General features: G+C 37.0%; 1 protein-coding gene across 1 annotated transcript in view; it reads right to left on the reverse strand.

Moving 5' to 3' along the window:
- Positions 1-19,740, reverse strand: part of UPF2 (UPF2 regulator of nonsense mediated mRNA decay) — a 48,719-nt gene extending 28,979 nt beyond the window's left edge. Inside the window, exons 1-10 of the mRNA XM_031061322.1 lie at positions 19,364-19,740; positions 16,981-17,760; positions 12,986-13,146; positions 11,801-11,998; positions 10,545-10,694; positions 10,043-10,146; positions 9,637-9,722; positions 3,073-3,181; positions 1,773-1,886; positions 403-519 (exon numbers count right to left, since the gene is read on the reverse strand). Coding sequence (XP_030917182.1) covers positions 403-519; positions 1,773-1,886; positions 3,073-3,181; positions 9,637-9,722; positions 10,043-10,146; positions 10,545-10,694; positions 11,801-11,998; positions 12,986-13,146; positions 16,981-17,760; positions 19,364-19,725 — 2,181 coding nt within the window. The 5' untranslated portion in view covers positions 19,726-19,740. The remainder of the gene's footprint in view (positions 1-402; positions 520-1,772; positions 1,887-3,072; positions 3,182-9,636; positions 9,723-10,042; positions 10,147-10,544; positions 10,695-11,800; positions 11,999-12,985; positions 13,147-16,980; positions 17,761-19,363) is intronic.

Here is a 19,740-nt window from a genome sequence, read left to right on the forward strand (position 1 = left end):
CTTCATAAACTTTGGTGGTTTTTTTTCACATTTAGAACCCCAGATCATTATAAAGGGCATAGAAACCACCACTTGCACAAATGTCTTCACTTCCAGTTGAAATCATGTTTGGTTCTATTCACCACTATTTTTCCCCTCAAACACTATTTCAGGTATGTTCAGGTATAGCTACAATATTCTTCCAACCTCATCCTCTGGGTTTGCCCTGTCTCTGAATTACCAGTAGTTCAAGAGGAATAGCTTTTTACTTCAGAAATTGAATTCCTTTTCTTACTTTTTTTTTCAAGACATGAAGAGGTCTTTAGGTCAACTGGAGTTCTTGACAATAGTTTCAAAAAGAAGTAATTACTGTAAGTCAGAACATGGCACCCCTCCCCTATAAGACATCAAGTTTTCTCTTACCAAAAGAACACTGGTTCTTAGGTGAGATTCTGGTGATCTGAAGAGGAATCTTCCACAGGTTTCCAGCAAGGTACATGCCATTTCAATATGGTGATGAGAGAAGTCTGACAGAAGCATCTGGAATGTATTTATATAAAACCACAGCTTGTTAAACATCTTTTTCAGCTGCAGAAAACGTATCTACCAGATTGGACACTATGCTGGGGTATTAAATTCTTTATGGAATAAATGCCAATGGATTTCACTGATCAGATGTTAGGATTGGCAAGGCCCTGGCACAGGTTGCCCAAAGAAGTTGTAGATGCCCCATCCCTGGAAGTGTTCAAGGTCACTTGGATAGGGTTCTGAGAAACCAAGTCTGGGAGGAAGGAGTCCCTGTCCAAGACAGGGGCTGGAACCAGATATCTTTAAGGTCCCATCCAACCCAAACCATTCTATGAATATTCAAAAGATTAATCTCATTTTAAAATTCTTATAAGAACAGTCTATGGACCCTAAATTTATGCTTCAGAAGAACAGGATCTTCTGAAAGACCAGCATAAAAACTCCCCTCAAACCACCCAATGACACTGCACAAGGGCACAGTAACCTCAGAGCACACCTAACTGCACTGTTTGCAGTTAAGCAGTAACTCTAATTAACACAGCTTTGCATTTTACAGCATTTTATAGACAAGAGAGCTGAAATCAGGAGTGATTATGATTTCTTTAGGAATTCAGCTTTGATATCTAGCAAGTCAATGAACAGAAACTATTCATATAGAAAGTGATGTTAAGCTGTGAGTCTCAAGCATCTTTTATTAAAGGCACTTTTCTTTTTTAAAATCTATTTTTAATTTGGGACTTGACATCAAGGTTTGAATGTTTATCAGCATGCAAAGTGAGATGATGTGCCTACAGATTAATGCTTTCCAGAGATGTTTTGCTCCTCAACAAACAAAAGCACCTGCTTCAAATGGCATAAAAGCCTCTCCTTGCATTACTGAAATGCTTTTTGCCTCTAGTCCCTCACCCTTATTGTTATTTTCTCCACAAAAACATTAACTGAAATCAACATTATGGAAGTTTTGCAATGTACAGCAGATTAATAAGTAGCAATGTCTGCCATACTTCCAAAGAAAATTATGAGCAGTTTGGTTATGTCCAAATGTAGAAGTTTATTTTTATATATTCCTCCCATTAGAAGAGGTAAAACCTTCTAACTTCTACAGCAGCTATATAAGTCTCCTCATACACAGCAGCCACAGACACCAGGGTTTAAAATATCCCATGTAATGAATTCAGGTAACATCAGCAGCAGGTAAGTAAGGGGAATAGGATGGGGACACACTGTCAGCACCCATAGGAGTACAGGACTATCACAGCACCAACCTTTAAACAGTGGAGAGTATCGTTTTTGGAGAACATCTTAAACTTGGTGAGCTCACCAATAAATCTCACAGTTTTATTCTTTGTTTCAATGTTGATCTGGTCCTTTTTTCTTACCTAAAAAACCAACCAAAAACTGATTGTAAGCCCTCAAAAATACCCACTTCTTCTAAATTACTTTGATCTGAACATGCACAAAACACGCCTGGGAATTCAGAAGTGTTTGGTATCACTTTGGCCCCTCAAGCTCCACCTTTACTTCTCATTGGGCTTCCTAAAACCCTCCCTACAACCTTGTTTCTTCAGAAGATTTTCAATTCTTTTCCCCATCTCCTTACCCCCCCTCAAAACAATTAATTCCTCTAACATACCTACTCCTAATTCCTCTAACATCCTCCTCCTTTGCCCCAGTGAAGTAGTGATAAAGAATTCTAGATTCTATATTTTCAGAATCAATAAGAAGTCTCTATGTGAAGAGAGCCACTTGTACTGTCCTCAAAGAAACATTAAATATTGATGGGTTTTTTAAGTCAGATTTAGTAATGTGCAGACTTTTGAAATTACTGACATTCAGCATAAATTTAGGAACCAAACACAAATATATATCTATGTCTAAACATAACCCACAAAGTAGAAAATTTTATTTCCCCAACAAAAAGAGGTTTTTCTGAGAAACTTAACATTGTTAAGATTCAAGTAAGTTTGAGCAATTTATACACATTCTTAACGTCAGTATCAGAAAAAAAATTGAAATCTGTGCCACAGAGCTCAGAAAATGGAATCATCACTGTGCACCATAACAAGTTTGGTTATAACACTTAAAAAGAAAGAGAAGGAAGCAACACTGAAAAATACATTTGGGTGGAAAATTTTGATAGATGAAAATTGTAAAATCTAATTTTAATTAAATATTATATGATGATACTGATCCCTCCAATAGTAGCCTTGTAGTGAGAAAAGTTTGAATAGGTCAGGTCTCATTTTGAAAGCAAGTTATTTATTTACAGAAAACTCTTAACACAGATGGAGCAGAGTTTCTAATTTTTGTAACTTCTGTTGTAACTGTTGTACAGTTCATTTATATAAATATGTAATCATATATGGAAAGTTGCAAAAACTACTCTTTTACAAAGACTCACAAAGTTACAAAACTTTCTCTTCTTTTTTCTAGAACTGCTGAGATGACAGGAAAATATTCACTGAATTTTAGAAGTAGTATCTACACAACACAAAGTGGGTTTTTTCCCTGACTAATGAGATTAGTTGATCTGGTTTTAGTAAAATCTAAATCACCAAAACATACATGGAACCTGAAATCCCCTTTCAGCATGGAACAGAGATCCTCTGCTACATCAGACATACAGGGATGCAACGTGGCAACCAGTCTTGCATAAAATGGTAGCAAATCCAATCTGCAAACAAAGAGAGGACAAAATAAACAATATATAGACAAAAATGCATTTATGTGTACAAATATGGGCACCATTTTAGTTGTGAAACGAATCAATGCACTGACAGAACTACATACATGCAATTTTTTTGGTCCACTTCAGAATGCAGTATCATTTAAAAACAACACAAGAAAGTAAATCCCCATATCCTGTTGGATATAGTTCATTTCATAGTTCATTTTCTTTTTAACTCCTGCCATAGGTAAAATGCTGAATACCATCAACTACAGAATGTGACCTTCAATAAATTACCAAACAGAAAGAAAATTCAGATCCATCTCAACATGCAAAAAAAAGGTTCTTACAGACAAGGCCATGGGTTATGGCAAGGTATTAATATTTTTTCAGAAAAGCAGCGGACATAACCAGAAAGGTAGAGAATATCTTTACTTTTAAGGTGGAAAACCCCTAAATGAATAGTAGTTATTACATAAAACAAAGCTGAGCAGATGTGATGTGGCCACCCTTTTCCCAAAAACTCTGCTAGCACTCCCACAAATGGTAATATTTCCAAGTTTTCTGCAGAATTTCCTTATTTCCTTCTCTCTTGCCTTAATTACGTGCCTTCACACACATTTCCTTTGCACATTTATGCAAACCAGCTGTGTATATATCAGTTTTAAATGCAGAGAAACCAACTGCACTCTGAGGCCTCATAATATCATTTAACAAGCTGAAGGAAGTATTTTCAGTTTATTTTCAGAATGTTAAATTAATGCAGTAAACAGATGAACTCTAGAACAAGCCAAAGTAAGTGGAGAGGAACATCCTAAATTTGCATGCTTCTACTGAGAAATTGCCTGTAAGGGAAAAATACATCTTGAGTTTACACTTTATGAAGGATTAAGGTTTTCCCTAGTGCTCAGGAAAGGACAACAAAAAGAAAAAATCTGCTAACAAAAAAAACCAAAAGCACAGCTGACACACAGAGCTTGTCCTGGCACAAAGCATCAAGACAAAAACTCCAAAACAAAGCCATCACAACTGCCTCCTTTCTCATTTTATGTCACTGGAGCCCATTTCCAAGACATTTAATACCCACTTACAGAAAAAGAGACAATTATATATTTAAATTGTGAGTTAGAAACATCAGAATATACTGATTATATACAGAATATACCCCCAAACACATAACCAGGAGCCTCCTGGTAACACACAAGACTCCTGGGTTAGAAACATCAGAATACACTCCCCCCAAAAACATAACCAGGCAGCCTCCTGGTAACACACAAGACTCCTGGTGAAACATTGTGGGTGTCTCAGTTACCTATTTAACAGGTTTTATCTCTTCTGTTAATCAATAACTGAAGCAGTATTTACATTTTTCAAGCTTGTTGGAACACACAGTCAAGGCTGACTACCCACAGCAAATTACTACCATGTTATTAAGCATTTAGCCATTAACTTTGAGAGAAGTGAAAGTCTCACTGCTTCACACCCACCCACAACAGCTAAACTAAGAGAGGACTCTGGCTGAGCTAAGAGGATAAATTTAACTGAGGGGATTTCTGTATGGCAACTCTTTTAAAACAAATATCAGAAAGTTTTATTCTGGTCTCAGCAAGTACCTGCCTGCTGAGAGCTAATAATTTCATCTCTGTAAACTGAGTATACCTAGGGGAAAATTAAAGTCTTAGAGCACATTGTTGTTATTCCCTTGCAGGACACAAAAGGTTTCTTCATGAGGAAGTATACTAAGACTGGGTATTTCTAAATAGGTGAAATATAATAAGGAATAGCCTTGGGTTAATTATGCTGGAATTGGCAATCAGAGATAGAATTTGTTCCCTCTCAGAGGGAGACAAAATTTCATGTTCAGCAGTGGAGACATTCCAGTATCAGTGGCACCATCTACTGGTACATGCAGTGCTTTGTTCCCTCCAAAAGCATTTCCTTCCCTTGAGAAGGGGGGAAGAACTTAACTAAACCCCCACACTGCTTTCTCTTCCTGCTCTTCTGGCTATGAAGCAAGATCTGGCATCAGGGATGGGTCAGTCACTCTCTGAAGTACCCTGAATATTCAGCACCACAGTAAAAAGCACCACTTCTGACCACTGTCATTCAGACCCCATACCATGGACTGAAATCCAGTCAGCTCTGGATCTCAGGCTCACATGAGCTACACATCAGTAAAATATCTAAGAGCACATCTTTTTTCCACCATTTCAAATGTCAGTTTATTTTAAAAAGCCCAAAATACCAAAACCAATCATAAACCAACTTACAGAAAAACTTATCTCAAAGTCCTAACTGCAATCTCTCTAAAAGGGATACATCCAAAATTTTATGCCCAGGAAGAGTGAAGGGGGCATTTTGTACATTTCCTAATTTCTGTGATTCTACAAGACAGCTTAAAGAATGAAGCACTGGAGCCAGAACTCCTGCCTCACAAGGACAAGGATAATGGATAAAAGCAGTGCACTCACAGGGCCTGAACAGGTACTAAGTGCCACCCACACTGCTCAGTGGCAAGAGAAGGATGATGTGGAATTGGAATGTTGCCAGGGAAGCACTTTTGGCTTTTATTTCTGTGCCAGGACATAAAACTCCTTCATCTCAAGCACATCCCTCAATTTTATCCTCAACTGAAACAGGCCATGCAAACACTGGTAAGTCAAGTTCAACTGAACAAAAAGAACCTTGCTACAGAGAAGTCTCAGGATGAAAAGCTGACAGGAAATCCACAGGAGGCTTGCAGCTTTTGAATTAAAATGTGAACAACTATTTAACACTTAAGAAGCAGCTAACTTCTGAATGGAGAAAAACCAATAAAAACACTAAAAACTACTAAGTGAAAACAGATCTCTTGCTGGAGGTAAACTTGCAACACAGATCACCATAGATGGGAACATCAAAAAAAACCATAAGCCACAACAGCCCTATATGCTGCTTAACATTTATCTGGAATTGTTGAGAATTTAAAGTCTAAGAAAAGATTTCAGACTTCTCATATTGAAGTAAAAGAAAAATATTTACAGAATTGCAGTATTCTGGTAAAGCTAAATAATTTCTGTGTACAGGAAGATAATTCAGCAAAGAACCACAGAAAAAGGTCCTAAAGCTGTGAGCAGTATGGGTTAAATCACTGCCTGCAGTCCTGGATTAAAAGGCTAATATTTAGTTTTAAATCAATCCTCCAATGCAAATGCGAAAGCCACTCGTATACTGGCATTGAAAAATCTTTTTAAAAGGCCTTCTGTTCTGTTGGGTTGGAGGTTCAAATCACAGCTGAAAATGTAAATGTGATCCATTCATCAGTATTCAAACAGAGCAGGGCAAAGATGCATTCTAACACTGATTTACAGTGAGTTAGGAAGAAATGGCCTTTTTTGCTAAATCAAGTTTTCTGTCCTGAAGAATCCTGATTTGCCCCAATCTATCCAGCCCTAGAGGTAGCAAGAAAGCTCCCTGGCAACACTACATAATGACTTTATTTCATAGTGTCTGTTTTACACATCAAACAAAAAACCAGTTTTACACTTTCTTGATGAAACTCTTGTGCCTGCACATTTCCCAAAAGTGATCTCAGGAGAAGAAAGATAACTTATTGTCATTGAAATACCTCATTATGGCTGCAAATAAAGCAGCTAAACTTAAACAGCATTAACTGACATGCTTGGAAACGAAATGCTTTTTGAAAACATACTGCTTTATCTGCATCCTCAAGGACACTGCTCCTCTGAAGCTTTCACAAAAAAACCTCCTCAAAAACATCAGCATAACAAGCACTCCTCTCCCACAGTATTCCAGAGAGGTATTGCAAAAATTCTTGGACTAGTAAAAACAAGTATGGAACAACAATAATGGAAGGTAAAGCCATATCATTATGGCTCAGTGAAGAGATACCCTGAGCAAAATCATCATTAATGCACAGTACACAAAGCCTCAAAGCACCGTGCAACAGAATATACAGAATTTTCTACATCAGAAAGGATTATGAATGTTGATTTGAAGACACAGCAGAACTGCTCTTTTACCAACTACAGCATTACAGTTTACTTAAATATTGGGGTAGGTTGCCCTTTCAAATTGTCTGCATCTATGGGCAGCTCAGCTGGTATTTACAATCCAGCTGTTTGTGTTCAGAACAAGCAGCTCAGTCAACATCCTGATTCTTCAGCTGAGTAGCCCAGAGATGGGCTCACCAATGCAGGAACATACTGAACTTAAGATCTTGAAAGAATCAAGGTAACTTGAGTATTTATTAGTCAAGTAGGTCCTAGAGCAGACAGAAGAAAAAGGAATTGAAAAAGCATTGTACATCAAATGTTAGTACTTCTTAATAGTAGGAATAGTATCTAAATAAAATATTCATATTTATACCTAAATATATACCTAATACCTAAATAATAATTCATATTTATAATCAAAGCCCAGCAGTGAGAAAATCAGCTGAGCCATTCACTTCAGTGTTAGCTCCAACCCCTGGAGACCAGAACTATCACAAAAGTAGCAGCTCCTCAAGGCTATCTCACCATCTATCCTGCTCTGTTGAGGTCTATGAGAAAAGTTAATATTTTTTTAAATTACTTTTACTTTTAATACAAATCTGCAGGGCAATGGAATTACCACTGGGAAGATGACAAATCAATGGCAATGAGGAAACTATGTATGCTTCTAACTCTGTTCACAGTACAGCCTGATCACAGACATTTAACAGGGCAATATATCAGGAATTTAACTTTTGCTTTCATGCCATCTATGAAATCACACTGCTGAATTTACAAGCCTTATCATGCTGTTCCTGTTTAAAAGTACCTCCTTTCACTATGCACAAGTTCCTCCAGATCATTGTCACCTAGCACAATTTAGCAGATTATGCAAAGAGAATAAAGAATTTTCAAAGAGGTTCCAAGAGTTAACAATCAATTTCAGCAATCTGGAACCTACAGCACCAGGAAACAACACAGGGCAGTGGTACAAGCACTACTGTCTGGTCACACACCAGCCAAAAGACACTTCCATTTTACAAGTATGGAAAATTCTCTATTCTAGCAGAGCTGAAGGCAAAAGTCTACGTGCTTCTGCTGATTTTTTTTACTGTAAATGTTCTAAGCTGTGAAAAAGAAATTCTGCTCACAGTGTGTTTTGATGCATTTCATGATTACCAGCAGGCTGATAAACAGAAATGTTATTTCCTCTGCTGCCTACACTTGGGCTGAAGAGCACCTTGTTAACACAGAAGATAATCAGTTGCCTGCCTCCCCTATCATTAATTAACTAATGTGTTAGGCACAATCAGGCCTCTAGCAAAATCTCCAAACACTGAGGTCAAACATGTAAATTTTAGAGGCAAGAACACACAAGGGAATGAAAGATTATGTGCACTGCTTCACCATGGAGTCAGGTTAATGCCTCAGTCAGCAAACAAACCACTGGTTTGCACACAGCAAGAGAACGGGGTTATTAGCACAGCAAATGCTTATTTCAGATGGGATGTAGAAACAGGCTGAATTGGGGTTGAAAACACAGCACAAGCAGTGATTAAACTTGAGGAAAACAAAGCACCAACTCTGTTTGTTCAAAGCCAGTCTCTACACGTGTTGAGACAAAACAGATACTCAAGCTATGTTTTTCCCCCCAGTGTTAAAAGGTAATGGAATCAAAACTCTTAACAATAATTCCAAGATGATCATATTCACATTATATTAAATTCAGCATCAAAACAGCTTATAATGAGAAACAGGACAAGGTGAAGCAAGAAAAGCAACTTCTTCATAATTTCACCTATTTAAGGATCAAGTTTACCAGAGACCAGAGAAATATATTATTCCTGTAATGAATTTCACGTTTTTATTTTAATATTTGCAAACATTTTTGGAAGCAGGGCTCTTCCTGTAAGTGCAGGAAATCTGCTTACACAGGGACAAGGAGAAACAGCAAGAGCTTGACACAGGCAGATGTACAGAGACAAAGAGAGGCCAGGCTCAAAGTGGCTGGCCTAGAACTGGCTGTTGCAGAAAGCACAAGGCTCTTACAATGGCCATGTACTGCATCAGAATTAACACATCACAGGAAATCCTCCTTCCAAACTATACTGTGCACAAAGTGCCCACAGGCTCTAAAAAATCGTGCAATTTGTCCTCAATTAAATAAAACCTCCCTTTTTGGTATCAGGTATGTTTTGCTGTTATTTTCACAAAAATTAAAGTAATTTTAAAAAAGTAATGAAAAGAGATCTGCTGTAAACACCAAGTACTAGAAAAAAAATCCTTATTAAAAACCTTAATTTTTTACAATTTATCATGGTGTGGATTATTGATTCTAACTATTTCTTTGGTGCTTCAGCATAAGCCACTCCAAAAGTGCAGATCAGGAATAAACAAATGGAATATACACTGGTTTTAAAAAATACATGCACATGCTAAATTAAATAATAAATGGGTGGACCCAGCTTGGTCCCCTTCTGCTCTTACCTTTGTCTAGGAACTATGAAAAGTGCTCGTACCAGTTTTCTTCTGTTGGCTTTTGTATTCATATTCATGCAAAAATCCATTGCTGCCTATAAAGAGCAAAGTTATTGCAATGTTTCACTTTAATGCAGTGGGTTTTCAAGAAAGCAACAGAAAATGGTGTTTAAACACAGCTTTTACAGAATTATTCCTACTACATACAACTGCTTTAAAAATTACCATAAAGAAAAATCTTCAGTTTTGGCTAGAACTGGCACAATCAGAAAACATGTCCACTGAGAGGAATACAGACTGATTAAAAATTAATTCAGCTACTGTCAGACTCCAAAGCTTGAAATCTTTATTTCCTACCTCTCTGATCTAGCATTAAGGCTTTTAAGAGTGCAAAAAACTGAAACTATGACCGTACCTTGTCTATGAGGTCTCTGTTGACACAGTTTGGAAGCTGCTGAAGAAAAGCATCTACTATGAGTTTTAAATGAGATCCAGTACTGGCTTCTTCATCCTCTTGTTCTAACAGAGGGAAATAAACAAGCAGCAGACATCTTTAAGCTATGAAATATAATTGTATACCAACACATTCCCCAAAAGGTGCATTTATAATGTTTAGTTGTAAAGTATTCATTCCTCTTTGTAGTCACTCTTTCAAACTGCCTTTACATTTGCTTACTTTTAAAAGCTGTGTGAAGGAATCAGTAACTTTCACTACATAAACATCTTGAAAATAATTTTCACTTTTATCTGAATGACTTGCTACAAAATCATTTATCACAATCCTAGCAGTTTCTAGCTGCTAGCTCCATAAATAAATAAATTGCCCTGAATGCACTCTATAAATCCACAAACTAAAACAATCAAGTTAAAAAAACAAACCACAAAGAAAAAGAATTCTTAAAACCAATTCTTTTTACCTTGCTCATCAAGAAGCTTCTTTGTAAGATCTTCTGCCTCATCTCCACAGTCCAACTCCAGTGCATCATCATTAATATCCAGGTTCTCCAGCTCCAATTCCAGATCCTCATTCCCAGCTGCTTCCTTATTATCTTTGGCATCTTTTGAATCTATTTACAAGTAGAAATACCAAATAAATACTGACAAACTGTCATATACACACAGTCATTATTAGAATACAGGAAGATTAATGCTGCTAAACCTACATCTCTACTGTCTTAATGCAAAATCTTTTACACTGATGAAGAAAAAAAAGGAAAAAAAGGGAAAAAAAAGAACAGGAGGAAGGTGTTGATGAAATAACATGCTGTATTAAAGGTCAAATAAAGATTATTAGTTTCCTTGAACACAATATCTAAATCTGAAAGATTCAGAAAAGAGCAGTTAATATTTTTCTTGGACCACAACACTGGTCCAACACTGAGCATTTTCCCAAGAGATTACAATCTGCAGAATTTTACTGTTTTTTCAGGCCTCCTTCCAATTGCATTTGCAGACTATGCTTTATTTTAAAATTAATTTCAAGGCAGATAACCTTTTAAAACTCTAAATTTTTTCCAAGCCAAGTGTGACAACTTCTAAACAGTGCACACATCATACAGTTGTTTTAAAACAGTAAGACAGAGATTCCAGTCTCCCTGGGCAAGCTGCTCCAGTATCTAAAGATCCTTACAGGGAAATGTCAGAATTCTCCAATCATACATCTTCTGTTACACACTGAGCCAGGGATGGTGACTTCTTATCCCATTGTACCTGAAGTCTGCACATGCCTGGTTGTGAACTGAGAGCTGTGTCACAAGTGAGGAACCACCCAGGCCTTCTAATCTAGTGAAATTTTATGCTGACAAAGTCACATAGCATTAAAAATTTAATAAGAAAACAACAGTGAAAAAAACCCCAAACACTAACATCTGCAAAGAAGGGAACACTCTTCCCATTTCTCACAGAAAAGTTGGTGTTTACTCATACTGGTTAACCTCCAATTTCTGCAAATTTACAATTCTAACAATATTAAAATCAATTTACTTTTCTTCTTCCTTAATAACCAGATGCAATCCCTATCCCATCTAGTTTATTCCCTAAAAATTCATCCAAACTGGTGTACTGTCCAGATAACACAGATTATTTCATTAGAGACACATTCCTTCTATCAATCAAGTGTTTTTATCTGGTAGACAAGATATGTTGAAGAAAATAAATTATCCAAGCATCCTACCTCTTGATTCATCTTTGCTGGAATCCTTGTTCTGGGAATATTTTTCATTATCTTTAAACAATATTGCTGGCACAAAAGCCTTCAAGTCAATGAGATTCTCATAGAAGTTTCTAGCATCTTCATCTTCCCAGATACCCCCCTCCAGGTCATATTCTCCAGGCTTTCCTGGTGTGAAAATATCAATACCAGGTCCATGTTCTGCAAAAGTAGTGAAAACATCAGAAAGTTATTTACACAAATTTACAATCTTTCATGGACAGGCACCTTTAAGAATTCTTTTAGGAAAGTGTTAAACTATTTATTACTACTTCTGTTTTCACCTGAATATTTCAATGCATACTTTAAAGTGGTTTTAACAATTCAAGTTTAGTATTAGACATACCAAGAAATTATCTTAAAATCCTAAATTTCTTTTTGATTAAAAATACAGACAGAATCAGAGGAAGTCAAATCAAGAAAAACTAGCAGCACATTATGTAGTATTAGAAAGTTATAACAGATTTTAACAACATTAGCATTAAAAGTAATCACTTTGAGTATGATGAACTGTATGTACCCCACTGAGTTTTAAGGATGAAGTTTAAAAATAACAAATTAATACCTAAAGGCATTAAAAAAATACAGCTTTTTAAAGTTCAAGATAATTTAAAGCAAAAGATACTCATGATTTCAACAACATCTCAACGAATCTCAAAGTTTAGATTTTTTTTAAAGGCATTGAAAGCAGCACTCCTGCTCAGAAGGCCAGACAGCCACATCTAGTGACTTATCTGGCTTATCAATATGTTCCTGCCCACAACATCATGACCCAAAACAGACTTCAAATGTATTTTTAACAGTATCAGCTTTTAAAACTCTAACAGTTTTTAAATACTAAAACCTGCATAACAGTAAAGGAAAGGATCAGGTTAAAAACATTTCTAATTTTCCATTCATTATTCTATCCCCAGAAACAAACCTAAAGAGATATTATTTAGGTTTCTATAACTATACAGAATATACAATAGTTATGGTTGCATATTAGGCATAATTACTTTAATTTTAAAAAATAAATGTATTATTCATAGCTGATATCCTTTAGGAGGAAAGGCTGAATGAAATGAAACCAGCAGAAAGAACACACTGCTAAGAGGGTTTGGTTCGTTTATCCAGGATTCTGTTGACCTGCTTTAGAATCTGGCTTACCCTCAGGTGTTGGTTTCTCCTGGGGGAGGTCAGGCATGTTCTCATCCAAAAGATCAGCCAGAGACTGAGAATTTGCCAACAGCTTCTGATAGGACATTGCAAATTCCTCATACTGCTTGTGTCGATCTTCACTCAGCTCTCCTTTGGAGTGGAGAATGCGTCTACAAAAACCAAACTTACAGTAAGATCACCTCTTCCCTTCAAATATATCTGAGCTATGCTGAACCATCAGGAATTCCTCTGAGCAAAGCTAACCTGCCCTCTTTGAGGGAACTGTAACAATTCTAGTTTAGACTGCAATAGCAAACATTGAAGTGACACTATTATTTTTCCAAACCACACTGAATTTCCAACTTCAATCCTACTGAGGACAGTATAGTCACAGAAGCTCCAGCTTCCATGTCAAAGAGAAAGGCCCACTTACTCTTTGCCACAATTAGCCTGTAAAAGTCCTAAAAATACTTACATAGTAAAATAAAACATTCAACTTTATCAATAAGCTAGATAAAAGTTGCTTTGCACCTGTAACAATCCATTTCCACATTGTTGAAATGATTACATGAACTATTATCACCAGGAGGGTCCAAAAACTTGCAAGCAGCCCACTGACTTTCCAACAAAACAAGTTATTTCAAGGCTATCAGCCCAAATTATGAGCAGCTATAGCTGTTTCTTCAGGTGCTCTTTATTTTCTTTTACAAAACTATTCATACTTGTTTCAAATAATAATTTTTAACATTGAAGTCTGTTGTCAAAAGTAACTTGCACTTGAAGGAACCTAATCACTGCTTACAAGTGCTGGAACCACTGACCAGGCACCCTGCATTGAGACAAAAGCATCAGAAATCTGAAAAAATGTGCAAATGCCACAATTCCCAAAGCAGGTTGTACCATTATATTATCATCTGTAGGATTCCAATCTGTAGGATTTTATACTATAATAGGCAAACAGTCACAGTCTTGCCAAAGCATTTTGTGGCATAAGAATTCTGAAATAGTTAAGGCAATGTAAGTTGAGGGATATCAGTCTTTTTGTTCCAGATTAATTGTAAAACAAAAGTCTTTTTGTACACATTCACAGGGTGAGCAACAAAATCCCTTATCCCTGCTCAGAACCAGAAGTGGACACAGGTGTCTGGCAAGAGAGCAAGAAGCATTAATGCTGGCAAAGTTCTATTTCTCTGACAGAACACACTTATTTAACATGTATTGCCTGCTCCTACAAAGTACAGCAAAGAAAAATTAGCAAATTAAATAACCACTGAGTATTTGTGAAGTGCAGCAGTTCAGTCTGGATTCAGGAAACACATTAAGTGTCAATTCACAGCTTTTCCATGGAGACCACTGTCTATTGCACACGTATTTTAAACCAGCAGCTTTATAAACACGAGCATTGAAGCTCTCTGCTATTATTAAAAAACAAAAAAAGCAAAGTGCTGTAACAATAGTACAAGACTTTCAGTTCTCAATTTCAGTATTTCAGTTTCAAGAAGACAAGTGTTAACAAATTCAAAGCAGTTAAAGCAAATGAAGCAAACTTCAAAAAGCACAGTTCATCGCTGAATACAAGTACAGAACATAGTACTTGTATTACTTACTCAAAGCACAAGGCAAGTTCAGCACATCTTAAAAACATCCTTAATTTAGACAAAATAAGTTTCTTCCACAGCTAACACTTTGGTTTTTTTTGAAAACTCTCTTCAGAATATGGAAATCAAGGTGTTTCCTTCCAATGACACAGCCAGACAAGTTTTGTTGTGCCCTCAGCTATGTAACCAAACAACCACCAGGTTCTATGTTATGTCTATCTTAAGGTCAAAGCATAACTCAAGGTACTTTTCCTAACCATCCACTTAACCAGCAACACTTGAGTCTGCTTAAATTTTACCTAAATGATTCCACAGATAACACAGCACTAAAGCACTGTTAATTTAGCATAGTAGTTTTCAATTAATTCAACCAAATTATACAGCTTAAATTACTTCATGGTCATTCTCCTGACAGAGAAAAATGGATGAGTTATTTACCTGACAAAATATCATAACTTTAACATGTGACACACTAAATGCACAAAAGGGAACAGTTCACTCCCTATTCACTTCATTGATTGTGGAATAACACTGTGAATAAAAACTACAGCAAAATGGATCAGATTTTCAATACACAGAGAATTGCTTTAACCAATAGGATTATTGGGTTAAAAAAAAAAACAAAAAACAAAAACCTAAACCAACCTAACCAAACAAAAACACCCCAAAAAATTTCACTCATAAAAAAAAAAAAAGCAAAAGCAAGTAAGGAATCAACTGCACAATCACTTTCCCCAAATCCACAGTTTAGGAAGATATCTCTAATACTCATACACTTCTACCTTGGCAAATCCCTGTCTTGCCCTCCTGATGCCTTGCACTTCCCTAGCAAGCAAATGCCACAAATCTGTTACAGATGTTGTAAACGAATAAAATCTGGTAGGAAAGATTTTGATATCTTATTTAACAACACTTATTCCTCCTTATTAAGGAGTTTAAAATAGACACCTTAAGCTTCAGAGAGAGAAATAATGGAGTTCTCTTAATCCAGTGATAAATGACAGCTCTTCACATTCCTTCCCCAAAACAAAACCTTGCACCCAAGTTGACAGGGAGGGATAATTCAATGACAAGGTGCTCAAAGAGGTCCCTCATCTGCCCTTGTCTGATCTACTCAAAGGAGGCTCAGTTATGAGGTCAGACCAGGCTGGTCAGGATCTGTCCAGTCATTTTTATGCAGCTGTACATGTAAATATTAAAGTATATTTCTACATCCCAGATCAGCTACATTCTTTCTGCTTCTTGCTTTCTTAACATATTCTATACCTCTCAGAAACTTTTTTCGCTCTATTTTCTATCATACAGACTTTGTAACAGCCACTTATTGAAACACCAGCCAGAACCAATTTGCCCAGAACTAATGATAATTGTGAAAATATAAAGGTTCATATTCATTCACTTTGAAAAAATTACACCTTAGTCAGTAATGCACTTTGAATGAGTAAGGTACTTGTAGAAATAATGGTACCTCAAAAGTCAGTTTATGATCCTGTGAAATTCAACACTTGGCTGAGACCAGATAGGACTGCAGCACAAAACCCATCAGCACAAAGGATTCTTGCTTTGGAAGCATAAAAATTTAATGCATTCCAAGCATACATTTGGTTCAGGATGGATGTCCAATCTTTTAGCTGAAATATGTGTCTATAAACAGTAACGTGTTCATTTCTATCTGACTGGAATGCTTCCAGAAGAAATTAAGAATGACTGTTTTAAGAATAGCATTTGGGTTTAGGCTGGCTCCAGTAATGAGAATTCAGGATACTTTAAAGCAAACAGTTATTAAAAAATGTGAATATGGCAGAAATAAAATTATTCAGATCTCAAAGTCTGCATATTCATACCCTGCAATATTAGTACTACATATTTATATTTAGGAGGACTTTTATTAAATTGTCTATGCCCTCCAACACTTTAATACATTTATTTAATATATATTTGTCCACCTTGGAGTGTAACAGATACCTTCTTAACTTAACCTATTTTTTCCTTCATCCTGGTACACTAAAAAAAGTAAACAAGGCAAAGAAATTGTGGCATATGCTTCGTTTGATACATGTGGGTGGAAAGGGAGAAATCAGATTGTGCCAACTGGAAAAGGACAGTACCAGCTGGGAAAGCAGCATTGCTCTCATGCTGATAAGGAAACAGCACCAAACAGAGGAAAGAGAATTACAGCTAAAGGTCAACCTCCCTTTCCTTTAAAAGATATTCAAAGAGTCTGTTTTGTCTCTGCTTTTTAAGTACTCAGAACAAATTTAGAACTTTTTTTTAGAAACACTGCAGAACACACTTATCTTGTACACACTGCTAACAGACTTTGTTCATAAATACTGCAATAAATCTAGGCATTTCATAAATAAACTAATTTTTATTCATAAGGAAAAAGCAACATTCAATTGTCACCTGTTTTGTCTTTCAATATTTTGTAGCTCCCTGTGGTCCCTTTTCAGGTGTTTGGTCAAAGATGTAAAGTATTCCTTCAACAAATTCTGGAAGGGCTGTTGTTTCTCTGGGCTAATTATCTCACTAGGAGGAAAGCTCAAGTTAAACTTCTCTGCAACAGTTTTTACCTTCCTTGGTACCAAGCCAGCAATGTCATCTCCACAGTGCCGACAAAAGCTGATAACCACAGAAACATGAGTGTGGGATTCTCGATCAGCGTTAATAATATTTTTAAGCTGCTCATAGATTAAAGACAAACCTTCCTTGTCAGTGAAAATCCCAACTATTGTCAATTCTGCAATGAAACGCAAATCAGTTCTTAACTTGGTAATGTTGGGAGTCTTCTCTTCTTTCCTTGCCTCAAAATGTTTTTTCCAAGCCTGAAGTAACGAAGGAGCAAAGTCAGCATATCGCTGGTGAAAGAGGGAACATAAGTGCACAGCGCAGTTCACGTCTGATATTTTCAGTTTGGCCTCCACAATAGAAGCTACTGCTTCTGCAATGTATTTGCTTAAATTCAGGCTATTAAAGTCATGGGACAAGGAGTCCCTTTGTTGCTCTGTAATGGTTTTTAGCTTCTTAACAAAAGCTGTGTTCTTCTTCAGACTGGAGTCCAGTCTGCTGAAGAAGTTTTCCTCCGGACGACTCTCCGGTGCGTTCTGGTTCTTGCTGCGGAGCTCTTTTCTTGCCTGATGGCGCTCCCAAGCCTCCTGATGGAGCTGATGTGCTTCCTCCTTCTCCCTGTGCAACATAAAAATCAGTCATTTTTGTTATGGAGCCTTCATCTCAGAGTATGGGTTCAAAGCAAAAAAGGTCACAGTTGGAAAACTTCAGGAGTTCTAACACAATTTCACCTTACTCTCTTCTGTAATATCCACTAAGCTAATCCTAGAAAGCTAAAGCATCTGCTTCAGAAACTCTGTTTAATTTTTGTATTGCAAAAGGCAAGTACTGCTGGTTACAAAACAAAATTTCTCAAATATTTCTACGCAGAACATATTAATCCCAACAGACTTGGAAAATATAAACACAAAACTTCATTCACTACTGATGAAGTTCCCACAGAAGAGGAAACAGCCTTTCAAAAGGCTGTATTACACATTTAAGGAAAATGGCTGTATTATACATCTAAAGAAAATCTTTTATTGCCAGACTAGTGAAATTACACAGAAAGTTTGGAATAGGTGAAATATATCCATCCCAGCTAGAATTTGGCTATGACATTGCCTCAATCTTAAAAGGGAAATATTTCAGACCTATAAAGATGCCACCTTCAACACTGTACTATGGCTGGATAACATACTAAGAAACATGGTCTTGGTAATATCACATATTAAACTGCCAGGCTACATTCTGAGTTTGCCATCCAGGTATCAGTTGTCTCTGACTGATTAAAAGTCATTTCTCACATCAGATTTGCTCCTGCTAGGTATGATCTGTAGACCTGTTAAGTTTTGGACAGTAACACTTCACCTTAAATGCATCTGTGCTTCTTTATTGCCCTGGTCTGGGCTGGGACAGAATTAATTTTCTTCAGAGTATCCTGTATGGGGCTGTGCTTTGGATTTGTGCTGGAATCAGTGCTGATAACAGAGGGGTGTTTTCACTCTTGCTGGGATGAGCTTACACGTGGTCAAGGCCTTTTCTGCTCCACAGCCCACCCCATCAAGGAAGAGTCTGGGGCTGCACAAGGAATTGGGAGGGGACACAGCCAGGACAGCTGATCCCAGCTGACCCAAGGGATGTCCCAGTCCACCCAGTCCCAGACACCGTGGCCAATACATAAATCTGGGGCAAGAAGGAAGGAGAGGGATGAGAGGAGTGATGGTGTTTGTCTTCCCAAGTCACTGTTAACATTTGATGGAGCGCTGCTGTCCTGGGGATTCCTGGGGAAGTGGGGAATGAATTCCTTGTTTTGGTTTGCTTGCCTGCACAGCTTCTGCTTTACCCATTGAACTGTCTTTATGTCAACCCACAATATTTCTCACTTTTCTGATTCTCTTCCCCACCCTGTTGAGGGGAGGGAGTGGCTGTGTGGGGCTGATGCCAGCTGGGGTTAAATCACAACATTTACTCAAGCACAATTGTGCTCTCCATGGTCATCACATGCAGAACACCATCAAACCCCCACAATAGAGACCAAAGTAACAGAGGTTACAAGTGAACACTCAAAACCTCTTAGAAGTCATAAAGCACTATCAGTGCTTTATCAATGTAAAATTTATAACACTACATGCAACTTATTAAAAGTAACTCTAACACTTCATCTTTTATAACTCTGACCACAATCCTGATAACAGAACACCAGCATTTGGCCCAATTAAACCTTTAAAAGATAACTCACTTCAGTTGAGCAGCTTCTTCTTCTTGTTTCTTTTTTTCTTCCTCCTCTTGTTTCTTTTTCTCCTCTTCTTCAAGTTTCTTTTTTTCTTCTTCTTCTTTCTTCTTTTGCTCCTCTTCTGCCTTTACTTTATCCTCTTCCTTTTTCTTCCGCTCCTTGTCTTCCTTCTTTCTTTTATCCTCTTCCATTTTTTTCTTTTTATCTTCAGGAACCTTTAAAGTCTCTCTCTTCATACCAACCTTCACATCTTCTTTGGGCTTCTCCCTGGTGCTCACTGGTCGCCTTTCACTAAATTCTTTTTCTTTATTATTTAACTGAGATTCTTTTTCTTCCATATTTGCTGGCTTTTTGCGCTCAGCTGGCATTGTGTTACCCAGGCA

This window comes from Geospiza fortis, unplaced genomic scaffold, assembly GCF_000277835.1.
Source record: "Geospiza fortis unplaced genomic scaffold, GeoFor_1.0 scaffold428, whole genome shotgun sequence".
Classification (NCBI taxonomy): domain Eukaryota; kingdom Metazoa; phylum Chordata; class Aves; order Passeriformes; family Thraupidae; genus Geospiza; species Geospiza fortis.